At 35.4% G+C, this 14,871-nt stretch overlaps 1 protein-coding gene across 7 annotated transcripts in view; it reads left to right on the top strand.

Moving 5' to 3' along the window:
• The window catches only part of MTDH (metadherin), a 59,372-nt gene that overhangs the window by 29,747 nt on the left and 14,754 nt on the right, over positions 1–14,871 (top strand). For 3 of the 7 annotated variants that reach the window (XM_044245242.1, XM_044245240.1, XM_044245238.1), the window contains 4 exons: positions 999–1,235; positions 3,812–3,898; positions 6,077–6,175; positions 12,283–12,407. In XM_044245242.1, the coding sequence (XP_044101177.1) occupies positions 999–1,235; positions 3,812–3,898; positions 6,077–6,175; positions 12,283–12,407 (548 nt within the window). The remainder of the gene's footprint in view (positions 1–998; positions 1,236–3,811; positions 3,899–6,076; positions 6,176–12,282; positions 12,408–14,871) is intronic. The other 4 variants (XM_044245243.1, XM_044245241.1, XM_044245245.1 and 1 more) reach the window with 2 other exon arrangements.

Below are 14,871 nucleotides of genomic sequence, written 5' to 3'. Positions count from 1 at the left end.
TTACCCCTGTTTATTAAGAAAAAAAAATCTTAAACCTATAATTGTTCAAATTGCATCCTTAATGATATCAAATATTTTACAATAAATGGGACTATAGTCTGAAGTTATACCATGCTTCACAATTAGAAAATACATTTTATTTACTCATTTATGGTAAAGATTGAATTAAGTAGAGTGGTATACCTTACCTAAAAACTAGAAGTGTGGTAGTAAAATATAAACTTGGAAATGAAAAAGCACCTTCTTGTTTCAGGCTTGTTTTAATCCTGTCAGCTTCCTTTCATTCCCATGGTTCTCAATCCTGGCTATACATTACAGTCATCTAGGAAGCTTTGAAAAACAACACACACACATACATACGTGTACCAGCATACAAATACTCTGATTTAATTTAATTTTATTTTTATTTTCTTAAAGAATCTCTGTGCCCAACATGGGTCTTGAACAACCCCAAGATTAAGAGTTACATGCTCTACCGACGAGCTAGCCAAGCACCCTTAGAGATTCTGATTTTAATTAGTCTGGGCTAAGGCTCCAGTGTCTACTTTTAAGAAGTTTTTCAGTTGATTTTAATGTGCAGCCAGGTTTCAGAATCACTGCCTTATACTTCATGTGTATGTATACGTGTGTGTATAAATATTTAAGAAAAGAACATGTAACTAAGGAGAAGTGCTCATAGTTTTAGTGGGTGAGTATTCTGAGTACAGCAAAATATGTGCTGTTTTCCTGTTTGCTCTTTTGAACTTTCTTTGAGCAAGTCATTCTGCTGTTGAAAGCATCAGTAATATATAAAGTTCAAGCCTACTCTTAGTTTTTAAATTAAAAGTCATTCATGGTGGTCATGTCACTTTTAAGAGTTTTCATTTTTATTTTTAAAGCTCAAGCTATCTAGAGGACAGTAGGGGATAAAAGGAGTGATAAATATAAACCAGGCAAGGAGAGAAATTTGAAAATATCTCAGTTTTATCAGTTTTTAACCTTCTTTTCTTTTCTTTAAGTTTCTTCAGGATTGAATGAAAACCTCACTGTAAATGGAGGAGGCTGGAATGAAAAGTCTGTAAAACTCTCCTCACAGATCAGTGCAGGTGAGGAGAAGTGGAACTCTGTTTCACCTGCCTCTGCAGGCAAGAGGAAAAGTGAGCCATCTGCCTGGGGCCAAGACACTGGAGATGCTAATGCAAATGGAAAAGACTGGGGAAGGAGTTGGAGTGACCGTTCAATATTTTCTGGCATTGGTAAGAAGTGTTGGAAAATTTTAAGTTCATTTACAGTTGCCTCTTTCTGGTACATTTTGAATTTTTGAGGAATGAAAAAAAAAAAACCCAGGAGTAGAAAATAGGAGTAAAGCTATACAGAACTAATAGTAATAACTAACTCATTCAAATCCTTCACATAGAGCAAAGTGGGAACTAAAAAAGTCAGTAGTAGCTTTATTTAGTATTCTGACATACTTTTTATCTGATTATCATCCAATTATCAGTATAACTAAGGGGGTATAATTGTATATTTTTGGTGATGTTATAAATGTAATTTGTGAGCAGACTTTTTAATTAATTTCAACAGTTCTTCTGTTGAGTTTAAATAAGAATAATAAAAGTAGTTTACAGCATCCACTTTTATACTGTTTCACAGTCTGCAAAATGCCTATTTATAATTAATTTTTCCTCTTTGGTTTTAAAGATACAACAGTAATTGAGAAGCTTCTTGTTAAGCTATCAAGTAAAAAGCAACTTAAATTCCAGTGTGTGTGTGTGTGTGTGTGTGTGTTTGTGTGTGTGTGTTACAGAAAAGTCCATGTTTAATATGGAAAACTAAAGAGAAGGAAAACCCCACTGTTCTCACACCACCCAGTGACAACCACTGTTTTTTTATTTTTTTAGTGGTCTTTTTTTCTCCATGTAGTTTTTTGGGTTTTGTTTTGTTTTTGTTTTGTTTTACATTATCTAAAATGGATATGCAATTTTATGTCCCCCCCCCGCCACACACACACATATACGCACACACACACACACACTTAATATAGTAACATAAACATTTTCCTATTTGTATTTTTATTTGAAAGCCCTATAATATATCATATAAGCATAGCATATAAATTATTCAACTATTCCCACATTATCAAAAAAATTTTTTCTGTTTTTTAACCATTATAAATAACATTGAATTGACTATATTTTGGGTTATTTCTTTAGCATAGAGTCTTAGGAGTGATGTTACTGGGTTTAAGGGACTGTAAACATACAGTGCTCTATGACATGTTGACAAAGTATTTTCTAAGAGAGTAGTTCTAATTTAGCATCAATTAGTGATGCTAAATTGTCAGCATCAATATGAGTGCCATTTATCATCTGCTGACCAAGACTGGGTATTCTTATTTAAAAATTCTTTTCTGACTTGATACAAAATACATAAATTGTTCTGGTTAACTTTTTAAAATCAGTAACGAGGTTGAATATTTTTCACAACTTTCTTGATCATTTCTATTTTATGAATTGTCTATTCATGTTCTTCGCCCATTTGTCTAACGGCCTCTTGTTTGTTGTTGTTGTTTTTTAATCAAGTTGTAATTCCTTGTACATTAAATGTACACTTTTTTTCTGTTGTGCTTGTTGCAAATACTTTTGTTTTAGTTCTTTTATTTGGGAGAGCAATAGACACTACAGGGTTTTTAGTGGTTAAGTGGAAAAAACTTTCTTCCAGCATTATTTGCTTTTCCCGTCACTTTTAAATCTAAGAAGACTCAAGTTGACTATTGTCCCCAAGAAGCCAACTCTAGATCTACTGACAATTATTTTTAAGTTTGTTCTTCCTTGGAATGTCCAGAAATTGTGTAGAAATACCAAAATTTGTTTGGAAGAAGACAGTCCCTAATTCCCAGCCTCATTTTCCATAGTGAAGAAAGCAGAAATGTCTGTGCTTTAAAGCACCCTTTCATATATTTAACAAAAGATCATCAGATTTTTATCAAGTAATGTTAAAAACTATGGCCTTTTCAGGTATTTGCAGTTTACTTATAAAAGCTACGTAGCATTTTCCTAATTAGGACATAAATTAGATGGTATTTGCTTGTGGTTACTACAGATAAAATTAAGCAGCAGGTTAGAGTTCCTGCCTGGGTGGATTTGTACCTTTGTTGAAATTGAAATGGAACTATATTAAATTGGGTTTATAGTGAATCTCTAAGAAAAGACTGGTGTGACTGGTCTCATGGATATATATATATTGCTTAAAATACTCATTTATGTTTGTAAGAAAGATCTTGAAAATGTTGAGGAAATAGTATAATACAGTGGAATGAGTGTGGACTAGTAGAAATGGGCCTATTTGGAATGAATCCCTGTTTTCCCACATAATAACTTTTAGGGAAATCAGGCTTAGTTTTTTAACCTGTATGAACCTCCTATTTTAATAGTTGTGAGGATTGGCTGTAATGAATGTCAAGTACCAAGTGCAGTGCCTGGCTCCAAATAGTAGCATAATTATGGTAAATAATAAGGTAGCTTGCTAAAGTGGAGAAAGACATAGGCTTTGGAAATTAGCTTAAGTTCCAGTCATGGGTCAGCTGTTTTTTGGCTGTCAGAAAGTACCTTAACTACTCTGAAATTGTGCCTAGCAGGCTTACACTAAGGATTAGTGTTTGGTATGAAGAGCTTGGCCTATAATAAACATCCAGTAAATAGAAGCTATTGCTGTATTATCCTAATTTCTAAGGTTATCTTTAAATATTATTATCATAGTTTAAATCTGTACGTATCTTTCAACTTTTCTTTTGCAAATTGAAGGTTCCAAGTGACGTTCTTTATTTTAACAGCTGCTTGGTCTAGTGTGGATAGGGGAATGAATACCTCTGAACAGAATTCTTCTTTTGCATCTCTCACACTTAACTCTGCTGTTTCTGGTATGTGAAAACAGTCTTTCATTTAGTTAACAAAAGAATTTCTGTTTAAATTCTTTTTAGCTCATGCTATTTGAAAAATAGTCAAGTACTGCTATCAACATAAATAATATATAAAGTAGCAGAGGCCTTAATAAAAGGGAAGAAAAGAAGACCTAAATTCTTAACTATAGGTGGCTTGGTTCCTTTCTCTTGTGAAGATAGTTAGATTCTGTGGCCTAACATTTCTGAAAGTTCTTTGGCACACAGACAAATAAAAATAGAAGGCCTTCCCTTCAGGCTCATGATACTTTTCTGTTACTAGCGTATTTCTACCATACTTCTGCTTGCAGTTTCTATTTTCCTTTACTCATCATGAGTTTATATGTAAGCCTTTTAGGTTATATAGACTCTCACATAGTAACTCTACTTAGAGTAGTTGATTTAGAATATACAGTGTTACTAATAATCTGTTATCATTTCAGCATTACTTAAATGGAGGTGCCTTTTATTAATCATAAAGAAGTCCAATGTACTTAACAAATACTACATAAATGTGGGAGGTGTTTAGCTTGTAACCTTTTGTTCACTGTGGAATTAATGGACCCAGTTTACTAATTAGGTAGCTCCACAGTGTCTGGAATCACTAGAATGAGAGGTCAGCAGACTTTTTCTCTAAGGGCACAGTAATAAGTATTTTAGGCTTTGTGGGCCCTGCTGTCTCTGCGGAACTACTTAGTTCTGATACTATAGCTGGAAGGCAGCCAGATAGAATACATGAACAGATGGCTGTGTCTGGTTTTGAAATACTATTCTTTTGATTTTTTTAAAGTCATTTGTAAATATAAAAACTGATCATGGCTCATGGGTCACACAAAAAGGGAGTGTTTGCATTTGGCCTGTGGGTCGTAGTTTGCCAACCCCTGCTCTCATAGACTATATTTCAGTTCCAGAGATAGGAATTAATTGCCTGTTCATTTGATGACTTGGCACAGCACAGATGCTCTTCTCTTCATATATTCAGGGAAAGAGAAAGCAGCATGGGCTACTAAGGAAATAGCAGTAGTGTTACCCTGGTGCTTATAGGCAGCTAATATGCTAATAATACATGTTTATAGGGTTATTCTACTTGTTTAAATTTATATTTAAAAATATGTAACTATTTTAAGTGTGTAACAAGCCATTATATTAGTGGAAGGCTGGTAAGATCATCTTTAACCAGGTGAAAACTTGTAAGTTAGAAAGGACTTTTATAAGAGGTCATAATTGTATATAAGTCTTTTATGGTAACTGGTTTTCTTAACCATTTCTTTGTATCAGTGGCTCTGAATCCAAAATGAGTATCAGAGTCTCCCAAGGATTCTAGTACATGTGGGAATTCTGATTCAGAAGGTCCGGGGTATAGGTATCCCTGAAGGAGAATCCCTGCTTTTATGTTTGCATTCTAAAATGAATTTATAACTGTAGAACAAGGATTTTTGACCTGGGTACCGATGAATTTCTGTGCCCCCAAAATTATCTGCAAAATTTTGTGTAAGTTCTGGACAGTAGTCCATCACAGCTTTCATCAGATTCTAAAGACTGTGTGACCCCATTCTCACCCCACCTCCTCCCCAAAAATGAAGACAGAAGGAAATTAGAAGATACTTAGAAGATAATAGTCTCTTCTCTTTAAGTGCACCTGAACTTAACTTGATCTCTAAACCACCAACTTCCCTTCCCTCTGTCTCACCTCTCTAGATAATCATGTTTCTTTAACTTTTTCTTAGGCAGAATGTTCCCGCAAACCCAGGTATTTTCTAGCTCTCTCTTTTAAGGTTCTCCCAGGTTATAGGCATATCCTGAAACATTCAGGATTTCTTTTATGCTTTTTTATTTTTCATTAAAAAAATAAAAACTTTTTTTCACCTTGAAATTTGTAGATTATCAGTTTAAAATAGGTATTATAAAAGACAAAATTTAGTGGATTGATACTAAGGACAATATATACTATCCAATCAGTTAATTCAATCAGGTGATTATCATGCTTAATCTGAAATTACCCTCAATTCTACTTTTCCTTAACTCTTTTTCTAATGTCTGAATTTTTTCTTTTAGGGGAAAAAAAAAATTTAAACTCCGTGTGCAAAGTATAGAACTATTGTTATAAAGCATCATTAGCAAATTCCATTTTTAATTTTATTGCATTCGTTTTCATTTAAGGGTCTACTGCTGAGCCAGTTTCTCATTCTACCACTTCTGATTATCAGTGGGATGTTAGCCGTAATCAACCCTATATCGATGATGAATGGTCTGGGTTAAGTATGTCCTTTTAAAATTATGTTTTTGTTTTTGTTTTTTCAGAATTTTCTTTCTAGCACCCTAAATTCATGCTTTATGTTTTAATTTTAATCCTAATTTTCACCTCTTAGGCCATAGTAATATAATTTAATACTAAGTGTGTTTACTACTTGAAAACTGATGATTGAATATCTGTAGAATTTAAATTTATACTTTTTTGTGATTGAGGCAATATTTAAACATGATGTTTTCTTATAGTTGCTCTGTAGTTTTTATTTTAAATTTTTTTGTTTTAAATGAATGTTCTGCTTCTCCTCTTAATTTTAGTCTAATAGAATGAATATAATATATAGGAATGGCTTTCAGTTTGTGAGGTATGCAAGTTTCGTATTATAAAATCATTTTCTTAGCCTGATTCCCACTGGAAGCTTAGGAAGGTTAAAGACAAGAGTTAGTTTTTTTGTTGTTTGTTTTTTGCTTTTTAAAGAGGAAGAGAAAAGAAGATGGTTTTTATGTTCAGAGAACTTAAGCCATCTTCACCTTAAAAAAAAAAAAAAAAAAACTAATAAGATTTTTTTCCCCTGCAACTTCAAACCTTAAAATGTACTCCTTTCTCAGAATTTTTACAGCCATCCTTTTATTTATTTAGCATTTATTTGTTACCTTGTGGACTTCTCCACTATTTGGTCAGCATGTGTGGGGGTAGAAATTCTTGAAGAATATCTTGTGTTTCTTCAAGTAGAGTTGAAATGAAACTCTCTAAAACTAGGAACTTCCCATTACTCCTGGAGCCTCAGTACCTAGTGCAGTGCTTTATAAAACACAGGTGTTCAGTAGTAATAATGATAAGAAAAGCAAATAGCTGACTGTACCAGGCACTGGTCTAAATCTTGTGCATTTTATTAGATTATTTTAATGGTTACAGCAGTTCTACGAGGTATCTGTGTTTTCCCCACACTTTCCAGATGAAGAAACTGAGGCAAAGGAAACTTACCTAACCCACACACAGCTAGTGGAGGAAATGGTATCAGACTTGGGTAGTCTGACACCAGAGTTCATGCTCGTAAAATCACCACATGGTCCAGCCTTAGTGATTATTGTAATCACGGAGGTAAACTTGCAATGCAGTACAAAAAAGTAGTCTGTAGACTACTTAGTCTCTACACATTCACTGAAGTACAATTCTTGCAGATTAAAGGAAGTGAGCTGGAAAGGGTAGATGAGGCCATAAAAAGCCTTGAATTGCTGGCTAAAGATTAGGGAAGTGGGGTTGGCGTGCTACCTGGGAAGGTATTTCCTACTTCTAGTCCTTACTTTAATACATAGTACCTCCTATGGCTTGGACTTCAGCACTTACCTTGGAATCTGGATAATTGAGCTGTAAGATGGAGCAAATAATCTGTCCTATCTACTTCTGTAGATCGTTGTGAGGTTTTAATGTGGTAATGAATGAACATCAAAGCTTTTTGCAGATTATACAGTACCATGTAAATCCCTAAGGTATTACAGGATGTGAAGATAACAATTATGGGGGAAAAAAGTCTGTACTTTGGGAAGAATGGTCAGCTCTGTGCAGAATAGAATTGAAGAGCAATTATAGGAATGCTAGAGAAGAGCAGCGAGGCAACTGGGGGCTGAGGCGAAGAACATCCAAGCCATCAGGGCTCTAGGTTTCCCTGCCTGCACAGAGTAACTCCACTTTTATCCATTTTAGAGTTCTTATGACATGGAAAACACGATTGGCTGCTAATATAAAAGACTGAAGAAAAAGCATGTATCCACAGGACACTACTGCAAATTAAAAGTATCAGAAACACCATCTTTCAGTGGTTAGGCTGTTGGAAGTCTTTTAAGTCCAAAGTCTCTGTTTTAACCTCATTTTTCTCTGTGAATTTTATTTTTTGTGTTATCATCTTTAATGTGGCTAATTTTGATACTCCATGAACTTAATTATTCCTTCTAAATTTACAAGATGCGTGACTCGGTATTTGAGATAACTAATCCACAGAGTATGTATATGTGTGTGTGTGTGAATGTACACACATACGCTAGCTTTACATATAATAGTGTGATCTGATTAAGATACTGACCATCTGGTTTGAGGCATAAACATCATTACCTGACAAAAAGGCATTGAATTTACCCAAATGCTTGAATATAAAGTTAAGATTCTAAACTACAGAAGATAACATTTTTTTTAATTCATTTTTTAAGATTTTATTTATTTATTTGACGGAGAGATAAAGAGCACAAGTAGGCAGAGCAGCAGGCAGAGGGAGAGGGAGAAGCAGGCTCTCCGCCGAGCAGGCAGCCCGACGTGGGTCTTGATCCCAGGACTCTGGGATCATGACCTGAGCCGAAGGCAGCCACTTAACCGACTGAACCACCCAGGTGCCCCAAGATAACATTTTTTTAAAGAGAATGTTGATCTTATTAGTTGTCTTGATCTTTGTAAAGGAACAACATCATCATAACCCCTGTAACAAGTCCGATTTTGATAGGATTTTGTTTTTGTTGGCACACCAGAACGAATGAATTTGCTGCAGCATAGTTAAGGGGTTGAGAGCAAGAGTTTTGAGGACCAACTGCTTGGGTTTGAATACTTAGCCTTTACCGTTAGACAGGTGCGTAGCGTGGTCATTGTATGCTTCAGTTTCACCATTTGTAAAAAGAATACTTCTTCTCCTACAGCTGTGAGGGAACTAAATGATAAAATATATATATAGCACCTAGAACACTGCCTGATTATACAGTAAATATTCAATCAGTGCTATGGTGCTATTGATATTCTTCTGGGGCAACATTTGTCTACTCAGTGGAGTAGTATTGTCTGAACACTGGAGTCTTTCTAACATAATTGTTTTGTTGAATTAAAGTTAATACTAAAATAAGTTATGACCAAAAACGACTGACAGCCATTTTTTTTAACTGAGATAAAATAAGTGATTAGCTATGAGATGCTTAAACCTAAAACATTAAAGTCCCTTACCATTTTGAAAAGACACTAATACAGCTATTTGAAAAGATACCTGCATACCAATGGGAGAGTTTTGAGAAATGAGAAGTTAATCTGTTTATAAATGAAGAAAACTATTCAGTGAATTAAACTATACTGCATAGTTTCCTTAAAGGAAAGTTTATTAGCATATTAGGCCCATGAATCTTAAGAATTATGTGTTTAGAAGTCTCCTGATGACAACTTTTATGTTAAGTGATCTCTTGATTTATAAAGTAGTTATATTTGATCCCAATTAATACAAAAACAAACAAACCTGAAATCAATAAACCTGGAAAAAAATCACCGTATACCTTTATAAAGCCAATAGAGATTTGTGCTTCTCTTAATGTTCTTATAGAAGTTAAACCATAGGTTGCTGTCATTTCCCAACGTTTTTGGTTATCTAAGCCTTTGAAAAAGTAATGTTATGAAATACTTTACTAGATATTTACCTGTTATCCCTCCACACCACCATGTTTATTAAGAAAATACTTTATGTTAGTGTATTGCCCACCCACCTATGTAAACTTTTTTCCTTATAAAAGAAAATAAAGTGTCATTTCCGGCCAGCAGCCTTAGAGACCTGGCTTATGGAGAGCAGTTTTCCAAATCTGGATTTCTTATTTGTAAGGTTTAAACAAAACCTGTGACGTTCAGGTCTCCTAACAGTATTCTTAATGAATGCTTAATGTAAGATGAGCAGTTGGTTCCAGATGTCTACTAGATGTCTCTATACATGTAAAAATGATTTCTGCGTTACGACACACCAAATGTATCTCACTGGGAGATTTATTGGGATTGTAAAAAATAAATTTTTCGGGGTGCCTGGGTGGCTTAGTCAAGCTTCTGCCTTTGGCTTGATTCGTGATCCTAGGGTTCTAGGTTTGAGCCCCACATTGGGCTCCCTGCTCTGCGGGAAGCCTGCTTCTCCCTCTTCCACTCCCCCTGCTGTGTTCCCTCTCTCACTGTGTCTTTCTCTGTCAAATAAATAAATGAAATCTTTAAAAAAAAAAAAAAAAGGAAAGAAATTCTTAGTTGTGTATGCCTGGTAGCTTAGAAACTGGCTCTCTTGTTAATGTCCTCAGTGCTACATACACGCGGCACCTACCATTCATTGAGCACATACTGCATTGCTAAAGCACTGCTTTAGGTTTATCTAGTATACTCTTCTCAGCCATCCTGTAGAGTTAAGTGTATAACCCACTAAGATAATGAAATTTGACCCATATCACATAGTTAGAAAGTGGTAGATCAATATTCAGATGTAGATCTGGTCGACTCCAAGCTCCATGCTCTTAACCCCTGTGTTAATACTGTGTAGTGCTGCCTGTGCATTCCTGCTCATGGTAGTAAAATTAGGAAGGGATTTCCTTTATTGTAACATACTTCATGGTTGTCATCACTTGTTCCATGTTTTTCCTCCACTAGACTATCAATTCTTATGTTTTCAGTCTCTCTCCATCCTCTACTGGTTTAGCCCTTCTTCTCCCTTTCCATACCCCTGTGACAGAAAGTCTCACTCTGTATGTAAATGTCTCTTGTACTTACCTATTTTCATCTCTGAATAGATAAGACCAGGAGCTCCATGTTGGGGGGGGTGAGGGAATATATTGTACTAATTTTTGTATGTCTAGTACCTACCCAGCTCAAGTTCTAGTATATATTAAGTGCTTAATAAGGTGAAATTTCTGTAATTCCACTATTAAGATATATCTCTTGTTACTATATTATTTTCTTCAATCTCTTTCTCATATAAATTTGGGATCATGTTTTAAAGACAATTTTGTCTATTTTTTTCTGTGCGCATTTTCTCAGGTCATTATATTCTTCCAAAACACAGGTTTTTAAAGCCTTCATGAGGTATCATAACACCTCCTGTTTAAATAAAAATATTAGAGTTCACATGAAGAAATAAGAATAGCAAAGAAAATAAGAATCAGGCAGATGTCATTCAAGTTACTAAAATGGAATACAGAGTTACATAAGGCACACCATCCCAAGAATATATCAGTGAAATAGGATAGAAATTCCAGAAACAGATTGAAGTGTATGTGAAAGAATTCAGTAGTTAATAAAAGTAGCATTTGACATTAATGGGAAAAGCTTGGATTTTTCCAAAAAAGCACTGCTGGAATTACTTGTTCTCCATTTAGAAATAGAGCTTAACTCCTATCATCTTTAAACCACTGGAAATGAAACCTGGCTGTAAGTAGTGATTGCAGAAAAAGATATGGAAGCATTTCTGAAATCCAGGGAGAGGAGAGAAGAATTGACTTTGAGAGCTGCTTAACCAGGATAAAGCCAAAGACTATTTTACCCTTTATAGAATAAGCAAGTGATAGCTTATAAAATTCTTTGTGTTCTAAAATGAAAGAAAGGAATCTAAAAGTCTGGAATAAAAATTTACTCTTGAGGGTAGATGATAGAAGCCCTGAATATGACTTTGAATATTTTGGAATTATAAAAGTAGCATTGAATAATCTGGAAAATGTAAGAAGGTACAGATTAAATATTAAAGTAAGAAGGGGTTACAGCCATTAAAAGTCATAAAGTAATTATTTCCCCAAAAATAGGAAATTTTTAGTAATAGAAATTACATATTCTGTCATGACTTGATGAATTCAAAGAAGAACCTAATCTTAAAAAGCTCCCAAAGAGGGGAGGAGGTATAGTGTAAAAGGACAGATGGGGGGCATAATTTTGGCACCGCTGTCAAAGATATGTACTGATACGTACCCTAGAAAATAAATCAAATACAAAAATGGAATGACCAAAGGGAAAAAATGACCAGGAACCAGACCAAGTTAGACATAAACAGTACAAAGAGACCAAACTCAGGTTGATCTCAAAGGAATTAGACAGAGTGAAATTAAATGGGTAATTCTTAAGTTTCCTAGAGTTTCTTGGGAATTCCATTTGATTAGCCATATGATGTGCCTAGCACAAGTGGGGCAAAGGTTTTTACTATCATATTATTGGGTTTTCTTCTAGCTCTTAAAATGTGCTTGGGAGAAGGAAGGAAGAACAATAGTTTAAAATTATAGCTTAGTTCAACATAAGGAATCTTAGTTTTTGCATTTTAGTTTTTGGCAGAAATGATAGATATCTAATTCATACTGTTAAATTTTAGATGGTCTGTCTTCTGCTGATCCCAGCTCTGATTGGAATGCACCAGCAGAAGAGTGGGGAAATTGGGTAGATGAAGAAAGAGCTTCACTTCTAAAGTCCCAGGAACCAATTCCTGATGATCAAAAAGTGAGTAAAGGCATTGGCGAGTATGTCTATTTCTCTGTGCACCCAACTATATTATAATTATTAGGGGTTACATTCTGTATTATAAATACATCCAGTGGTAGAATTGTTTCTGAGCCATTCTGATTTTATTTGCTTCAATCCTTATGCCTGCATGCCTTCTCTGTATCACTGTTTTCTCTTTCCACAAATTACTGAGGTTTCTGATACATGGAAAGCACTATTAGGCACTGATAAGAAAACACAGTTCCTCTCCTCATCAGAATTAATAATACATATTATAATATATCAGCTCTTAGTGTGTTTAGAGAAGAACAGATTGGTGGCCAGTGAAAGATTTAGGAAGGCTTCATAGCAACAGACAAGACTGAGAACAACATGAAAAAGCCATCAAGCCAGGAAAATAGTAAATCATTTAGTGGAGAGGTAAATAATACACATTTGTGGAATCAGTTGATGAAAGGTACGTTCCTTCTAGACTATACGTTCCTTAAAGAAAGGGACTGTGAAGTTTTTATTTTTGAGCTTTAGCAACATGCTTGGCACTCAGTAAATAAATAAAAGGAATGATACATACCTTGCCACATTTTTGTAAAATTCTATAAGTGATAACCTGTCGACAGCTTTTAAACTAGGAATAACCTAATTATCAGTAGGGTTAGGAAAATCTGGCTGGATGCAGTGGAAAGAAAGCTTGGGAAGCTATTTTGTACTATTTTGGGGTAAGTGTTAAAGACATAATTATATGAATCGGGTAGGAGAAAATGAACTAAATTGATAGCTTTGAAAAATAACTGAAAGTGATGTTTACTAGAGATGCAAAACTGCTGATCAGACTGCGACTGGTTGGCTATAGGAATAAGGGTGAAAAGTCAAAGAGTCTCTGAAGGGGCGCCTGGGCGGCTCAGTGGGTTAAGCCGCTGCCTTCGGCTCAGGTCATGATCTCGGGGTCCTGGGATCGAGTCCCACGTCAGGCTCTCTGCTCAGCAGGGAGCTTGCTTCCCTCTATCTCTCTCTCTGCCTGCCTCTCCATCTACTTGTGATCTCTCTCTGTCAAATAAATAAATAAAATCTTAAAAAAAAAAAAAGAGTCTCTGAAGATTCTAGGGCCGTTAGTATTCAACAAATACTAATTGAACATCTGCCATGAGTCAGGTATTAGTTAGTGGAGAAACATAAATAAGACACAGTTACTGCCTTCAAGGAGCCTACAGTCTGGCTAGCGGGGAGTGGAAGAAGACCAGCACATCAGCAGGTAAAAATCCTGTTACAATAGGTCTTGAGGGTTAGGGAATCACTTGGGAGTTTTAGCAAAAGCATCCTAGAGGTAAAAGCAAAATGTGAAACAAAGAATAGTCAGAAATTGAACTAGAGAGGGAGGTAGGGACCAGATGATAGAAGTTCTTGAATGTCATATTTAAAACCATGGATTTTGGTTTGAAGTGGCGGGGGGGTGGGAGGTTGGGGTACCAGGTGGTGGGTATTATAGCGGGCACAGCTTGCATGGAGCACTGGGTGTGGTGAAAAAATAATGAATACTGTTTTTCTGAAAATAAATAAATTGGAAAAAAAAAGTAAAAAAAAAATAATTAAAATAATGAATAATAATAGTAATAGTGATAATAAAATTCCTCCCAGGTTATTAAACAAAAAAATAAATAAATAAATAAAACCATGGATTTTATTCTATAAGTAATAAAAGGATTTAAGCTAAAGTGTTTTTTTCTAATGGGTTACACTGGCAGCCCATGTAGAAAAAGGAGTGGAGGCATATGTGAGAAAAGGCAGGAGGACCAGTTTAGAGGTTGCTTATTAGTCCATGGCAGTACTGGTAAGAATGGTACACGGAAAACAGAACAGACTTGAAAAATACATTGAAATAAAATCCACAGAACGTATGATTAGAATTGAATGTCATCAAAATCTCCTCAAAATGAAGAGTCATCAAAAAGACTTCCAAGGGGGCGCCTGGGTGGCTCAGTGGGTTAAGCCGCTGCCTTCGGCTCAGGTCATGATCTCAGGGTCCTGGGATCGAGTCCCGCATCGGGCTCTCTGCTCAGCAGGGAACCTGCTTCCCTCTCTCTCTCTGCCTGCCTCTCCGTCTACTTGTGATTTCTCTCTGTCAAATAAATAAAATCTTAAAAAAAAAGACTTCCAGGATTTTAGATTGGCTAACTGGGAAGGTGGAAGTAGTCCTCCCAACAGAAAAAATACAGGAGCAAAGGCTAGTTAATTGGGGGAAGGGTAGTTGGTTCCATTTAGGTATGTTAAATGCAGAGTGTTTTGTTGAAATGCCTAAGAGAAGTAGGTTTTGTGCCAGGTTAAAGCTCAGGGAAAAGATCTGTTGGGACATTATCAGTATCCAGTTATTAAATACTGTGAGAGTAGGTGAAATATTTAGGAAGAATCTGCGTACTTGAGAGAGCTGTGGGATGAGCATAGGGATCTGGGAAACTCCCAACATTTA

The sequence above is a fragment of the Neovison vison genome, chromosome 4 (assembly GCF_020171115.1).
Source record: "Neovison vison isolate M4711 chromosome 4, ASM_NN_V1, whole genome shotgun sequence".
NCBI lineage: Eukaryota > Metazoa > Chordata > Mammalia > Carnivora > Mustelidae > Neogale > Neogale vison.
The sequence above is the reverse complement of the archived record's forward strand: the minus strand, read 5'-3'. Positions and strand labels throughout refer to the sequence as shown.